Here is a 16,780-nt window from a genome sequence, read left to right as displayed (position 1 = left end):
AAATGTATTAGAATTAAAATCAGGAACATTTCCTTATATTTTAATTCTTATATAATAGAACTTTTTTCTTCAGAAATTTCCAATTGATTTATCAATTCTAATTACCCGTACTTAACTCTAATTGTGAATGCTGATGCAGAGAGTGTACCAACAACATTGAAAGCAATATAAATCAAGTTACAATTAACTGGCAACAATGTCAGGTAAAACTTTGCAAAACAAATGTGATAAATAAATAAGTTTATGCTGATTCATACTTTTATTTTATTTTAGATATTGGAATGGTACACTCAGTACGCCATGCAACTAGCTCTGAAAGTAGACAATAAAATTGAATATGAAGAGACAGAATATGAAATGAAACCTACTTATTATCAAAAATAATAAGAATATGGTGCATGCCAATTTTCTTTGGCTTGTTAAATACTACCAGAAGAAATTCACAAATATATATATATATATATATATATATATACAGGCATACCTCGGTTAACGTTACCTCTGATAACGAAGCCTCAATATAACGAAGTCCGCAATTTCAAGCCCCATTTAACATAAAAAAATATTCCAATTTAAGGCCAACGCCCGACAATCATCCGATTGGTGACTGACGGCGACTCGTTACGTATTCCCGAGTGCTCCCGAGCTGCGGGCATGTCTGTTATAACAGTTTTGCGTGTCAATCGCGTAATTTAGTTGTTGTTTACATGATTGACGTTGTTTCAGTGTGGCGCATTGCAATAATCGACGTAGGTTCTTTATAGATTACATAATGTAGATTTTGTAAATTTTAATAGAAATATTTTTGTTTTAGTTAATTAAAATGTCAGAATCAAAGAAAAGAAAAGCAATTTCTTTGGAAACTAAACTAAATATCGTACGACGTGTTAAAAGCGGCGAAAGAAAATCCGATGTGGCACATTCTTTAGGATTAGCGCAATCAACTTTAACAACCATACTAAGTCAATCAGAAAAAATAAAACAGTCTGCTCAGAATTGTACAGATGTTACAGCGGCAAAATTAACTCGCTTAAGGAATCCAATTTTAGAAAAAATGGAGAAAATGTTAAGTTTGTGGATAGATGATATGTCACAACGTCATATGCCTTTAAGTCAAATGGTGATTCAAGAAAAAGCATTATTTTTGTTTAACCACCTGAAATCTAAACAAACTGAAGAAATTACGGAAACCTTTGGGGCTTCTCGTGGTTGGTTCGAGAAATTTAAAAAACGGGCCAGGATTCATAGTGTAAAATTAACAGGAGAAGCTGCAAGTGCAGATGTTGAAGCTGCAAATAAGTTTCCAGAAAAACTAAAGGAAATAATTGAACGTGAAAATTTTCCACCAAATTTGGTGTTCAATGTTGACGAAAGCGGTTTGTTCTGGAAACGGCTACCAACAAAATGCTTCATTTCTATTGAAGAAAAATCAGCTGCTGGATTTAAAGCAGCCAAAGACCGTTTAACGTTACTCTTTGGATCAAATGCCTCTGGTGATTATAAATTAAAATTGCTATTAGTTTACCATTCAGAAAATCCGAGGGCATTAAAAGGTAACATAAAAATGAATTTACCTGTAATATGGAAAGCAAATAGAAAAGCGTGGGTTACCAAGGAGTTATTTACTGATTGGTTTGTTAACCACTTTTGTCCTGGAGTAAAACGGTATTGTCAAAAAAACAACTTTGAAGAAAAAGCTCTTTTGTTGTTAGACAATGCTCCGGGACATCCTACTGATCTTAACATGTTGGACACATGCATTCCTGTCAAAGTTGTGTTTCTTCCAGCAAACACAACTTCCCTGATTCAACCATTGGATCAGGGAGTAACAGCATCATTTAAAGCTTATTATCTGCGTCGAACTTTAAGCAATTTAACTGAACTAGAGGATAAAGTGGAAATGACAGTTAAAACTTTTTGGAAAAACTACACCATTAAAAACGCAATTGAAAACATTGATAGTTCTTGGAAAGAAGTCACTAAGAAATGCTTAAATGGAGTTTGGCGCAAAATATGGCCAGAAGTTGTACTAGAAGAAGAAAATAACATCCAAGAAATTAGAAATGAAGTTATCCAGATGGCTCAATCAATAGGTTTCGAAAATGTCGATGAAGAGGAGATGTTAGAAATTTATTGAATGCAGAAGATGATGGTTTTTCAGTGGAAGATTTAGAAAACCTTGTTAGCAACGAAGACAAAGATAATGAAGGCGAAGTTAAAGAAGTTCCTGCCGAAAAAGTGTTAACAACCAAAGATTTAAAAAGGTGCTTAAATGACATTGAAAACGTTTTAAATTTTTTTAGTGAAAATGATCCCGATTTAGGAAGAAGTGTTATAGTTAAGCGATCAGTGTTAAATGCAATAACTCCGTATAGGCAATTGTTAAATGAAAGAGAAAAAAAGCATAAACAATCAACTTTAACCTCATATTTTAAAATGTGATTTCACTTTGTATGTAAGTTGACTGTTTATTTAATAAAACTTTTCTTTGTTCGAAAAAAAGCTTTTCATTTTCTTTACGTAGGAACGTATCCCTATTCTGGCCATAGTATTTTTACCTCTGAAAACGAAGTTTCGCTTAACGAAGTAATTTCGTGGAACGCATCCTATTCGTTAATCGAGGTATGCCTGTATATATATATATCTGGCAATATATCAGAAGATTTAAAAATTTAGTTTTTACGAGGGACATTTGAAAGGTTCATAAGCCTGGGTATGAAAGGATAATGTTGCCGTGTTAAAAATTTCTGTATTTAAGGTATAACACTTTAAATAGACCCACAAGTTTCATGCAGTTTCAATAATATATATATTTTTTTAATTACAGGTCCTGAAGTCAAAGTTGTGCAAATGAGGAAAGATGGATGGAATCAGTCAAAAGCATGCGTCCAATATTTGGAAGATTGCCCACCGACTAACCAAAGGCAATTCGTGAAGATATGGTAACACTAGGAGAGGAAGTCCCTTCCTATTCTATGGTTAAGACATGGGCAACAGAATTTAAACAAGGGAGAGGCTAGAAGATGGCCCACACCACAGAAGACCTGCAACTTAATCACTCCAGAAGTTGACAGCGTGCACGATTTGGTGATGAATGATCGAAGAGTGACAGTTCAGTACACTACCAGTGTCTTGGGCATCTTATCTAAACATGTGTACAATGTACAACATAATAACAGAGGTTCTTGCTGTGAGAAAAATGACAGCACAATGGCTCCCAAAGTTGTTGACAGTAGGTCGGAAACACACAAGAGTTGTCAAGTCAAGTGAACGTTTGTATTGTTTTCAAGCAAATCCTGAAAATTTCCTTACAAGATTTGTGATCATGGATCCATGACTCATCCATGATCAGTTATGGTCATCCATGATCATCAATGACAGAGACAAAAGATCAGTTCAAACAGTGGAAACAAAGCTCTTTTCCCTCTCCAAAGAAGATCACATCAATTCCTTCTGCCTGTTAGGTGATGGCAACAGTTTTTTTTTGAGATGCTGATGGAATGTTGCTAGTGGATTAACTTCAAAAAAGCCAAACAGTCATAATGACACCTTATGAGGCATTTGCATTAAAAGATCAAAGACAAAGGCCAAAGAAAGCTCAACAAGGAAGTCTTGTTTCACAAGGACAGCTTGCCTGCTCACATATCTGTCATTGCCATGGTTGCAATGCACAAGTGTGGGCTTTGAAATCTTGCACCATCCCACATATCCATCAAATGTAGCACCATTGGACTTTCACCCATTTCATATTTGAAAATTACCTGGCTGGCATCCAGTTTCCCACTGATAATGATGTCATTGCTGCAGGGAATACATTCCTGGAAGCCCAAAAGAAAACTTTCCTTGCAGCTGGAGTCAGTGGTAAAAGTGTACAGATACCAATGGGGACTATGTTGAAAAGTAACATGTTACCAGACTTCTTAAATAAAGCCTTCACGCTCAGGCCATGAACTTTTCAAATGCTCTTCTTAGTTTGATGAACTAATTAGCAGAATCAAAGCTAAAATGTCTTAAAACACACATAAAGACTCAGTTTGAAAACTATAAACCACAAAAACACTAATTGTTAAGTACCAAAAATGAAAAAGAATAGCTGAGATGTGACTCATGAAATTTATATTATATGCAAGGGCCATACAATTAAGAAAAGTAACTGTAGCAAATGTCAAGGAAATGCTGCATTGATATTAATGCTTAAGCATATTATCAGTGTTTTGTGTGTGTGTATACATACATTTCCAATTTCATTAGAATTTTTTTTTTTATTAAAACAAAATACCAATCTGTACATGAAAAACAAAAGCAGAGCACTGTGCACAGCATGCTAACTTACACAAAATCATTGGTATGCCTAGTTAGAAGAAAAACTAAAAACTAGGCTGTCTTTTTTTTTTTTAAAGTTGTATATTAAACATATTATTCAACAATTTTGTTCTTGTTAAAAAACCAATTCAAAAGGTTTCAATGGGCTCATTATTTATAGTGAAGTTTCCTTAGAACAACTGGAAAGAGAATTAAGTTTACTCTGATTATTCTATTTTTAACATATTAAGGAATTTGTCAAAATGCTAAACTTTTAAGCTTCAAAATAATTACTTTAAAATATTCTAATTAATAACTCTTAGCAAAATACTAGAGTGTACAATGTTTGTCATCCCGCACTGTAAAGTATTCTATCAATAATACAGATATAAAATAGTCATATATACATTATAGTAAAAATCTTTATTACAATGCATTTCTGTAATGTTGAATGTGCTCTCCAGTTCTGCTGCCCTCTTTAGAATTTGGTTTTTTGGAGACCATAACACGAATTCTTCAATTTCTTTAAACAATCAAGTGGTAAACTTCAAGAAAAGTATCATTTTTGAAGAAGGGTCACATATGAATTATTTCTAAAAGTCTACTGGAATATTTTATGAGCTGGTTTGATGTCTTTACTCACAAAACTACAATGCACTGTTTTATCATATACATGCCTATATCAGTGATTATCAGTAAATTGAGTGGGGTGACAGGACATTGTGGACACCCTGTAATGAACTGCTGATTTTTTTTTTTTTTTTTTAATTTTTATACTTACTAAAAAAATTGTTTTATGATTAAAATTACTGAATATTTAATTTTTTTTTAATGTTATAGTTTTCTATTACCCTTGATAAGATATTGCAGATACTATAGTATCGCTCTTTTAGATCTTCTACACTGCGACTGGAAAATCGTGCTTTATCCCAACGGTCATAAACGATGATGAAACGAAGATCAAGTCGTCGACACAAATCAAAAAGATGATCAGTTTCAGCTCTTGTCCAACCATCACAATGCAAATGTTGTTGATACTCTGCATCTGAATATGCTGGTACCTGCACAGACTATTCCATTTATTAAATATTAGTTGGGTGTCAAAACTTATTTTATTTATATCAACCATAATTCTCTAAACAAAGTAGCTATCATCTAATGAGATTAAAGTTTTTTTGCATATTCTTATCAATAAATTTCACTGAAAGCTAGATCACAATTCATTATCAAGGAGATAGTTTTGTAGCAAAAAATCATTTATAAAGTGCTTAATTTCAATTTTTAGAAAAATAAGTTTTATAAGTGGAATTAATTTCTGCTTCGTTCAAAATAACAAATAAAGAAATTAAGTAAAGAAATATATTATATTTCTTTACTTAATTTCTAATTCAATTATAAACTAAGGGTTATAATTCAATGCAGGTGTTGAAATAACTGGGCAATAAACACTTCTTTGATTTATATTTTTCCTGTCTTTGCTGTTGTTGTGAGAAGCCTTGTTCCCTTGAGTGACAGAAACAGGATTGTATTTAAGCTTACCTTAAAAATGATATTGCACACCTGCCAACTTTTGACTTTCAAAAAGTTGGAGGTTTGGTAATTGTAATGGAGGAAAGCAGGAGATTTTTTTAAAATCCAGCCTTTGGACTTTAATTTAAATTTTGCTGAAAACATACACTTTTCATATCATAATACAGCAAAGGATTGTTTGCCAGTAGAGAATGATTTCAAATATTACCTTACTTAGGATTTTGTTTTCTGTGCATTTCTGTTCTGTTAGGATCTGGACTGTCTATCAGACACCAACACCATTCCAACTGATTACAATTGCTTCAAGAAAGCTATTTTTGCAGACTGCTCTCTTCAGGGATAGGGAGTGAAAGGTTTTGTCTATAACAATGGCTCTGCTGCCTAGAAATCTAATCCTTGTTGGATCCTGTAATTTTCCAGGTTTTGGGTTGTCACATTAGTCAAAGAAGACTGATAAATACTACATTTTCCTATTACAACTTTTATACACAGTACTGTACAAAATGTACTGTGTAGCCAAGTGTACAAGTGTGTTCAAAAGAAAGATAAGTAGGGGGGGAAAATACATTTTCCATTCCAAAATTCATAATGTGCATGGCATATTCTGGATGGTGAAACCCAAAATTTCACAGGATCCCCAAAATTGAGCACCTTGGACAAAAAACCTTTCCCAACAAAGATAAGGACCTGTGCATTCTTTTTGGAAGATGCTCTGAGCAACTTAATTTTCTTTCATATGGCATTAGTATCTTCCAGTGTTATTTGTGGATGAAAATTTAAAAGTTCTGAAAACATCACTAAACAGTAAACATATTTAGTGAAAAATATCACTAAATACATTTGTCGGTTATTTTCAATCAGTCACTAATCTTGTTTACAAACAGCAATTGGACTTAAAAAGACTTAAATTTTTTATGTCATGGCAGTACATTAAAACCATAAGTCTCAAACAAAATTTCTGCTCTGCACAATCCGCTTCAGTGAATGAGCAATCAAAGAACTAAATTTGTTCATTCTTGGGTGATTTGCTGGATTCACCCATTTTCTAAAGACAGCCAGAAAATGTATGGTGTTATCTAGGAATAATGACCACAGTACACGAATGTGAAGTTCAGTGGATTGAATAGCTATATTAGGATTTTCAAACGTTGGCAGAGAATTTAAAAGAAACAAGCAAATTAATCCCTTAATTCAAGCCAGAAGAGAAGGAACATGAACAGAATTTCTGTGCAAGTGAGGATAACTTGCCTAGAATTATTGGCTTGTTTGGCAGGTTTACAACTGCCTTCACCAAAAGTTCTTTTCTTGAGTTCATTAATTTGACTTCTTTCAATACTTTTGAATGACCTTGATTTGAGCCCCAGTGCCACTCATTAGTGATCTTTCATATTTTTCAATTTGGTAACTCTCCGAAGTGCTCATATGGCTTTTCTCACCACCTCTAACTTCCTCTTTAAACAGACCTGTCTAAAGTGGGTACTGTTCTATCAGTCTGCTTAAACAATTACCCAAAACATCCAATGTGTAACACATGCTTCAAAATCTTTTTTTACTTTATTGGCATGACTTAATTAAAACTGTTTAAATTATCTTTAATTTTAGCACTTCCTTCTAGATAATAGTAAATATCCACCAAATATTCATTGACTTCCACAGCAAGGCAATGCAGCCCCTTTTCCAGTACAATTATTAATGAGATGACAAGAACAGCTTATTACCACCAAGTTTTCAATCTCTTCTTTCAACACCCTCGCTACTCAGTTTTCAGGCCCAACCATAAAGGGGGGACTTTATCAACACTAAGTGCAAGGGTTTTCAAATGACTCTCACATGCTTGAAGGTTGTTCAGAAGAAAGTCCAATGTAGTACACTGTCTTGTCACTTTCCAATGCTGGCACTGAGTTCAAGCTGCTTTCAATTTTATGATTTTTTTTTTAAACTAAGGAAGGTTACCAGAAAATGAGATACAACCTGGAATCACCTTGATTACCGCCATCAATAACAATCAAAAACTAACAGATTTTCAGAACCATCACTACCTATTCTTTCCCTTACTAGCAGACATTATAAGTGCAATTTCACTAATAATGGTTGTTGTTTCCACATCCATATTTCTTTGCTATTTCTACCACAAACATTTTTTTCTGATTATGTTCTATACTTAACAAGGTGAACAAACATCCGACATGTATGACAATATCATTTTCATTTTGAAATGCTATATCTATTTTTTTGAATTTCTTTCTATGTAGTGCATGCTGTCCTTATTCTCATTTGTGTGCAAATGTTTGATTATATCACATTTTGCACCACTTGAAATTGAACAATCACATCTACGTCAAACGTCACTTTTTTCCCGATTTTATGATATGGGAAAAATCTTCTATACAAGTCTTTTGAAATTTTAAATTTTTTGTATCTTACTTACTTAATGATACAGTTAATTTGCTGTACATCCTATTCGCACGCACGCACGCACGCACACACACACACACAACACTAAAGTTGGGTCAAAAATCACATATCTATTACTTTTTCACTGATACTACACTATCAGTCACAGTTAACAATATCTGAGAAAAGTATCTGCTATTAAATCATCGTTTACTCATAACACAAATGTTCTGTTTATTAATAGTACAAGTTCCATGCATCTAATTATCATCCCATTGCACTTCCAATCTTTCTAAAGGAACAGAGAAATCAATTAACTGCCAACTCTTAAACTACCTAGAAACCTTCCAACTGATCATCAGTATGGATACACTGGTGATAATCTGGCTTATGTTATCCATCTATGGACAAATTCAATGGAAAAGTTTGGTGAAACTCAAGCAGCTGCTCTTGACATTTCAAAGGCATTTGATCACGTTTGGCATAAAGGTCTTCTAAATAAGCTTCCATCGCATGGTTTGCCAACTGTTTTTTTGTAATTGGGGATCCAGTTTACTCTCAGACCCCTCACTGTGGGTGATGGTAGATGGCTCTGTTGTTTTGGGGGTTTGATGGTGCATAAGCTGCTTTGGCTATAATGCACCTGGTGACTCTGTCTTCTAACTTCTCCACTAATGCTGATATATACAATTTTAGTAATTTTCTAGGACAATACAGAGTACTAGGTAAACATTGTAGCACTTTTATCCAAACCTGGCCAAAAATGTAAAGAAATTCAAGTGTTTTAACTACCCCAGTATCATGCAACAGCTTATCTCCAAAGCTGGAATATAAGTGATAGAAGCAGTTGAATAAGTTTCAATATAAAGGTCAAAAACTTGTATAATTAATTATAAATAATGCCCAATAAAGGTGGTATTTAAAATAGTGATGGACATAATCAAATGATTTCCATAATAGAATGATTAGTAATTAAAATAATCATTTAATAAAAACAATTTGTTAAAAAAGTGACAGTGGCAGGATTTGAAATGCCATTATCAAAACCAAATCTTAAGTCCTGCATCATCTCAAACCACTCAGCCCCCACGCACACATGATATATCAATTAAATACACATATAAATAGGGTGTTTCAATTAAAAGCAAAATCTTGCTTATTTTTAAGTTTAGGCTACTTGTCTTAACCTTTTTTTGCCATATTTTGGCAACAATTTTTGAATCTTATGTTAAATTTGGGTTAAGTATTACTAGTCACATTTTACTATTTCTAAATTTAAATTCTGCCTAATCAACTGCTTTTTTTCTCAATGAAAATGTTATTCCTGACCTTGGTTTCGTAAAAACATGTACTTCTGAAACACGCACAATGTTTGTTCATCAGTATGCAAATTCAGCTGTTTGAGAAAGTTGTGTTGCATCCTCATGCTTCAATAGCTGAATCTGTTTTATTTGTTTTCTTCAAGTAAAAATAAAACTGGTTTATTTATTTATTTTTTTTTTTTTTTGTTAGTTGTTGGCACATCGGCTTCTGTGGCCATATTGCACATTAATGGCACATAAGCTACACTGGCTATAGTGTACTTGTCCATAGGGATGTGTTAGGAAATAATTCAGAAATGAAGCCGTTTCAATTTCATTTTATAAACCTATTCAGAATCGATTATATATTCCAATTTTTTTCAGAAAGCTGAAAAGTTCATTAATATTTGCCTGATTGCCAATAATATGCTCTAGTGATCTTGGTTGTTGAAGATTTGTTAAGGAAAGCAGGACTGATGTTCTGTCCTGTTGATAGTGAGGACAGTCAATAAGAATATGTTTGACTGTTAGTTGTGCTGAGCAGTGTCAACACAGGAGGATCATCACCGGTGAGTAGATGGGTCAGATGAGTATGCCCTATTCTTGCCCGTGCAAGCACCACTTATTGTAGTCTGGATGCTAGAGTGCCAAAATTTTGGTTCCTGTTTCAATTGAAGTTTATTGTTAGTCTGGATGTTCCATAATGCTTTCCAATGCGCAAGGCATGTTGCTGCTATGATGACATTATAGTCTGAGGTTGGAATATGGACAGAGGTCAAATCCAACGTTGATGGATGTTTTGCAGTATATCTGATAGTTCATTCCCATTTATCCCTGAATGTGCTGGATTCCAACTAAAGTTCACTAATTGTTGATGATGTTCGATTTTCAAGAGCAACCACCTGATTTGATTTAAAATAGGGTGATTCGTATAGGAGGGACTTTGCATTGCTTTAATTGAGCTGAGAGAGTCAGTGAAAATTAAATATTTTGGAGATGGGTAAAGATTCAAATTTTCTAGAGCTAGTTTTATTCCATGTAGTTCTGCAGAAAAGTCACTATACCCAGGTGGAAGGGAAGCTGAAATAATAGTAGAGGGAAACACTGCTGCTGCTGCTCCAATGGCTGATTGAGATTTGGACCCATCAGTATATATTGGCAGGAAATCAATATAGCTCTGAAAATGACTTGCATGGAGTTGTTTCATGCTGAGAGTTAGTAGAAAATTCTTACCCCATTGAAGAAAATAAATATCAAAGTTCAGTTGAAGAGGTGGGGAGGAGTCCAAGGTGGATGAAAGTAATTCATTACCTGTTGACTATTGTGAAGAGGAACTTTCCAACTCTGTGATATTTCAAAAAGCCATAGGCCTGCTGGCCTTAATTTATTAGGTTTATTTCTACAGAGATTAGGTAGTTGTGGATTGAAGAGGTATAAGCGAATAGGATGCAAATAAAAAAGGGGCTCCGTAGCTGAGTGGTCAGGAGCGGGAGCGAAGTGGCATATGCTCTTTGAGTAGACCGGGGTTCAAAGCCCCTGACTGCTAAATACGGTTGATCTGCCAACCTGCACTGGACTAGCGTGGCAGATTCAAATAGCAACTTTTTATTTTGGCTGCATACTTCAGCAGTAACATTTTTCTGTGGAGGTGCAAAGGGGGCTTGTGACCCAATACACAGATTATGATTCGGAGATGTCCTGAAGGCTCCAAGTGCAATCCGTAATGCACTGTGCTGTATAGGATCTAGCTGGCATAACACACTCTTTCGGGCAGAATCGTAGACTGGAGTACCATAATCCAAATGGGATCTAATCAATGCTCTATATAATCGCAGCAACAAGGTACGACTGCTCCCCAAGATAGGACAGATAAAGCTCTTAGCATGTTCAGCTTTTTGAGACAAGCATTATGTACAAATTTAATATGTTCAACTAAGTTTAACTTGTTGTCAAGGGTTAATCCCAAGAATCCCAAGCTGAATAATTTTCTTCCATATTAATCTGGAATCAGTGTTTCTGTCTATATTGGACACAAACTGAGTCCAGGAATCTTTCTTGACTTGTCTTTGTATGAAACGAGCTTTTGCCCTTCATTTCTTATAGTAAATGAGATTAGCTGTGGTTGGGGATCGCCTAAATAAATTCCAGCTTTATTTTTTCCCTTTTTGTTTTTGTGCATTCGTCATTCCACCAGTAGCTAAAATGCTGCCGGGCCAGAGGACACGTCAATGGAATTAAGTTTTTAGCAGTTGATAACAACTGGGATGTGATATATTCCGTCACTTCATCTATGGGTTGTAATCGTACAATGGTGTGCAAAACTTAAGGCCCAACGCTATGTCTAAAGGTTATAACCACAAAATCTTTACCTAAGGTACCTAAGGTAATTTACCGATGACAGTAAATTCAGTCTCAGCAGTGATTCTGGACGTCAGCTAATCTGGCGAGAGGTTGGCACATGGTATCAAAGCCGCAAACATCACTGAAAGAGATCGATATAGCGGTCAAGGTGTTCTCGTCTGGGGAGAAGTTATCTTAGATGGATGTACACAACTCCAGATACTGGAAGGTGGTACTGTAACTGGTGCATGCTACTGTACTGAGGTAATCCTTCCCCAAGTGCATCTGTTTGGAGGTGTCATTGGCCCCGAGTTCATGTTTATGGATGATAAAGTGGGGGAAAGAACTGAACCTTGGGGGACACCAGCATTGGTGAAGAAGTTAGAAGATAGAGAGCCATCTACCACCACCCTCGGTGAGTGATCACAGTAAACTGGATAACCAAATACAAAAAACATTTGGCAAACCATTAGATGGAAGCTTGGGTTCACTAGTTATTGCATGGAGCAATATGGCCTTAGTTGCTAATGCTCCTAAAAACCAAATAACAACAACAACTAGTTATTGCTATCAATTAAGTTGTGTCCCAAAGTGATCACAATAAACAGCAACCACCATATTTGAAATTTAAATGGCATCTATCTTCCTAAATTCACAGAGAATTAAAACAAAAATATATATGCAGTGACACTGATTTTTTAATATCTGTAGATATTAAAAAAAATTAAAAACTTTTTTTACCTTATTAAACTTTGCAAAGGGATAGTCTTTTCCTTCATCTGCGACCCTTCTCCAGTGATAAAATAGCACACCATCCTAAATAATTTTAAACACAGTTCAAATATTTAAGAATTTAAATATTTAAATAAAAATAAAGAAATGGGATGTATTTTCAGGAGTAATGAGGTAATTTTGCTTTAACCTGTCAATGATGGTCACAGGATAGAAATTCCATTCAACAATACCCTAAAAATATATTCCATACAAAAATTTTTTTTTCCAGTCCAGCACCTTTATTACCTTTCATATATATTCCAAATAATGGGTCAGTAACAATAAAACTAAGTTCAGCAACTGAAGGCAGAGCCATGGTTAAAATGCACTTTGAGTAGGCCTCCATCCACCCTATGGACAACTTTTGTCAAAAGGCAAATCAAAGGACTATACTTCTTGCAGTGCACCAGTTCATCTGTACTATCACTGCTGGAAGCAGTCAGAAGGCTGTTTCCCACAGTGATGGAGGGGAGCACATGTGGGGTGAGCAAGATTCTTGAGCCAGTGAAATAATAGAAATTGCTACTAGCAAAGTTTGTCCTTCCATTTCCTTTTTGTTAAAAAAAGTCATCTGTGTCTGCGCTACTCATCTTATTTGAAAATTAGTGTTTTCAGAAAAATTATTTCAAAGAAATAAAATTAGATTTTTAAATGCTAATAAAAAAACATCAGAAATATTCATTTATGGCAGCATCGGAAGTTTAAGGAGATCTTTGAAAATCAGCATTTTTGACACCTCAGATATGAAATCAAAGAAGAAAAAGTAAAAATAGCTACTTGCCATTAAAATAATAATATTTTAAAGTTATTGAGAAAAGTGTTGTTTTTACTGGGGGGGGGGGATAGAATTCAACAGAAGTATCTCTAACTGCCCATACTATAAGCATAGGGTGCAAAATCTAATCCATGCCAATGCTTGTATTTCAAATTTTACCATCCCCTACAGGTTAAAAAATAATAAAATGAAGGAAAATTAATACAAAATATAATTATTGAGGATTGCAACAGCATAAAATAGGTGTCCACATATAAAAATTACACTGAGCAAAATACAGGATACCAAAAACATCGCTTGACTTTATACTAAACAAAAAGACTAGCATACATCAAAATTAGCTATACAGTAATACCACATAAATGACATTTGTGGCCATTATCCAATATGGAGTTTCTTACCGTGTACACCAAGGTGTGCAAAGAGAAATAAAATGCATGGCTGCAGAGAAATGGACAATAAAAACCTGACCCATACAAACTAATTCATCTAGATACAGTGGATTCTGGTTATTTGGACCAACAGTTAATCAGGGCAGCCGTTTATTTGGGACAAATCTTAAAGAACAGAACCTAATCGAGATAATAGCCAGGGTTCTCTTCTCTTAGTTGGGACAACATGCCGTTTAATCAGAGCAGGAGACTCGAGATTACTCTGCAATTGTCTCACCATACCACGCGGTCCGGTCGGATTTCTGGAGGTCACAACCATAAACAATTAGCAGTTTCCGGTTTATTGGGCTTTTCTGTTAGTGCAATCTATTATAAATGGATAGTAAACTTGATCTTATTGAATTTGTGATAATACCAACACCTGGAATTCTGTGGGTTTTTACATTATGTTGAAATGTGTTTCTCCTTCCATGAAATCTTCAAACATATAAAACACATAAATAAATTTTCAGAATCTTCTCTTCATTCCTATTTTTTAAGCTTCATAACTTGTTACTCCATTCTTACTTGTATCTTGTTAGTTGCAATTTGTGCATGTCGTGTTCTTTGTTACTGATTGCTTATCTTTTTTACTGTTTTAAATTTTAAATCCCCCCAATGTCAGTGAACAGAAATATCAACTAGTTAGTATGTACATATTACAGTATGTATTAGTTAAGCTATGCATACAAGCGTAAATTTATTTTTATTTTGCTAACCTGTGGAAAATATTCTTCCGATTTTCACGTATCATTTAATTTTTTAATTGGTAAGGTAATAAAGTGTAAATTTGTACTTAATATATCTTTACTTTTATTATTTACTGTTTAATAGAATTAAAATTCAGTTCACAAACATGATCACAATGACCAGCGCTTACTACATATTGTATAGTGAACGTACTTCACTGTGGTGAGTTCATTGTAACGCGATTTGATCATACAGAGAATAAATTGTAAAGTGGGGTCCACTATATTTTTAACTATTTACGTGAAACTTTGCATAATTGGGGCAGCTGCTTAATCGGGCCAAAATGCACTAACCCAATGTGTCCCAAATAACAGGAATCCACTATAGTACATTTACAAAATACTAGCAAAGTGGTTGATACTAATAACACATAATGAGCTGATCCAGCTATGGTGTGTTGTGATATAAACTCTGGTATGCTACAATATCTGGTATGCTATACAATCTGTTGATGTTTACTGCAATAGCCCCTGGCTTGTAGCTGTGAAGGGTATTGTGTACGGTGTGTGCATTTTGTATGCAATAAAGAGTTCTTCTTCTTCTTCTTCTTAATAGAATTAATACACTATCATCAAATTCAATTTTTTAAGATCATATTTTCAAACAGAAAAAAAAGTTACCCCTGTACAGAAATTAACATCGATTGTTGGAGGTTTAATGGCAACAAGGGTTCAAATATGACCAAATCTGAAATTAAAAAGAAGAAAATAAAGTCTTCACTCCATTAATGGAGTAAATCTATATTTTAATAAGATTAACTATTCATATCAACATTCACACTCCCAAGATCTATATGCAGTAGCACTCTGTTCTTGGCCCTACCTGAATGGCTTTTTTTTTATAAACAAACTCATTTTGAATTCTACTATGGGAATTTATATCCTTGGTGCCAGTGTGGTGTACAACTGACATCATCATAACAGTGTAGTGTTAACTGTATCAATGGAAATTAAGACAAGGGTATTTCCCCATTTTATCATGGGAGAAATTACACTGACCTTAGACATCTGAATTGAATTCTGTGGGAGTAGCTAAAATTCCTAGGCTGTACAAATGCAGTGTTCACACTAATTTTTGAAAAAGTTTTACTTTGAAATTTGAGTTTTACAGTCCTTACATCTTTTTTTTCCAAAAAAAAAAAAGTAATGCCCTTTTCTATTTTCTCTCAACCTCACCTTTATTTTTTTAAAATTAAACATTTTTCAAACTTATCTTAAAGATTAAAAAAAAAAAGAAAGTTACTTATATTGTTTTTCAGTATAAACATACTCTACTAAGGTAATTAAAATAAAATAAAAGTGACTACCAGCATATTTTAGATAAAATATGCAAATATTACATACTGTGTTACAAAAATCACCGCCAAACGCAATTTAAAATTAAGTTTTTTGATAACTATCAACTGCCATACAGTTCGAACTGTCCTTTTACTTAATCTTCCGGCACATACAACTTAAAGTATAAAGAAACTGCAAAGCCAAAGAATTGAGCTCCCGGAAATTGATAAGTTTTTGAAAAATTTTGCTAAAAATTTACCAAATTAGCATATAAAATCATATTCTAATAAATAGCTCTATAGTTCTAGTCACATTTGTTAGTTTGTTTAAATTTAACTAGAGATTTTGTAAGTTATGACTTAATATATGTGTAGAATCTCTGTATCAGTGATTTTGTGCAAATATTTATCTCATAAGTTGTAACCTAGTGTGTGGTAGGGAGAATTGTAGGGCTTTAATTGTGACAAATATATTTGGAAACATTTGCCACAATCAAAGTGCAACAAGTGGGGGAAATATGTATCTGGAAAATTTGAATAATGTAGGATGGGATAATAGATAATAAAATTATCTATTATAACTTATATTATTAACTTATAACTTTACAAACATAACAGTATAGCTTGTAAAGTTATGTTATATAAAATGATATCATATAAACTGAGTGATCAGTGAATTATGACCACCTACCTAATACTTCATAGGTCCTCCTTTTGCTCTCAGTACAGCAGCTATCCGATATGGCATTGATTCAACAAGATGTCGGAAGCATTTGGGAGGTGTCCAACCAAGCTGTGTGTAATGCTGTCGGCAATACAGGTATGGAGGTGATTGGTGTATCCAGAAGAATGATATGCCTTTCCATAGTGTTCCACAAGTGCTCTATGTCATTGATATTGGGGGAGT

General features: G+C 34.1%; 1 protein-coding gene across 3 annotated transcripts in view; it reads right to left on the bottom strand.

The window, feature by feature from the left end:
- Positions 1-16,780, bottom strand: part of DMAP1 (DNA methyltransferase 1 associated protein 1) — a 120,884-nt gene that overhangs the window by 72,404 nt on the left and 31,700 nt on the right. For 2 of the 3 annotated variants that reach the window (XR_016547390.1, XM_090381384.1), the window contains exons 5-6: positions 12,609-12,683; positions 5,154-5,372 (exon numbers count right to left, since the gene is read on the bottom strand). Coding sequence is in view for 2 of the 3 variants with exons in the window: in XM_090381384.1 (XP_090237510.1) it covers positions 5,154-5,372; positions 12,609-12,683 (294 nt within the window). In the remaining variant the exon portion in view is untranslated. The remainder of the gene's footprint in view (positions 1-5,153; positions 5,373-12,608; positions 12,684-16,780) is intronic. The other variant, XM_090381391.1, reaches the window with a different exon arrangement.

Source organism: Mastigoproctus giganteus, chromosome 1, assembly GCF_048544385.1.
Source record: "Mastigoproctus giganteus isolate SK-2022 chromosome 1, ASM4854438v1, whole genome shotgun sequence".
NCBI lineage: Eukaryota > Metazoa > Arthropoda > Arachnida > Uropygi > Thelyphonidae > Mastigoproctus > Mastigoproctus giganteus.
This window is presented reverse-complemented; position numbering and strand designations above follow the sequence as displayed.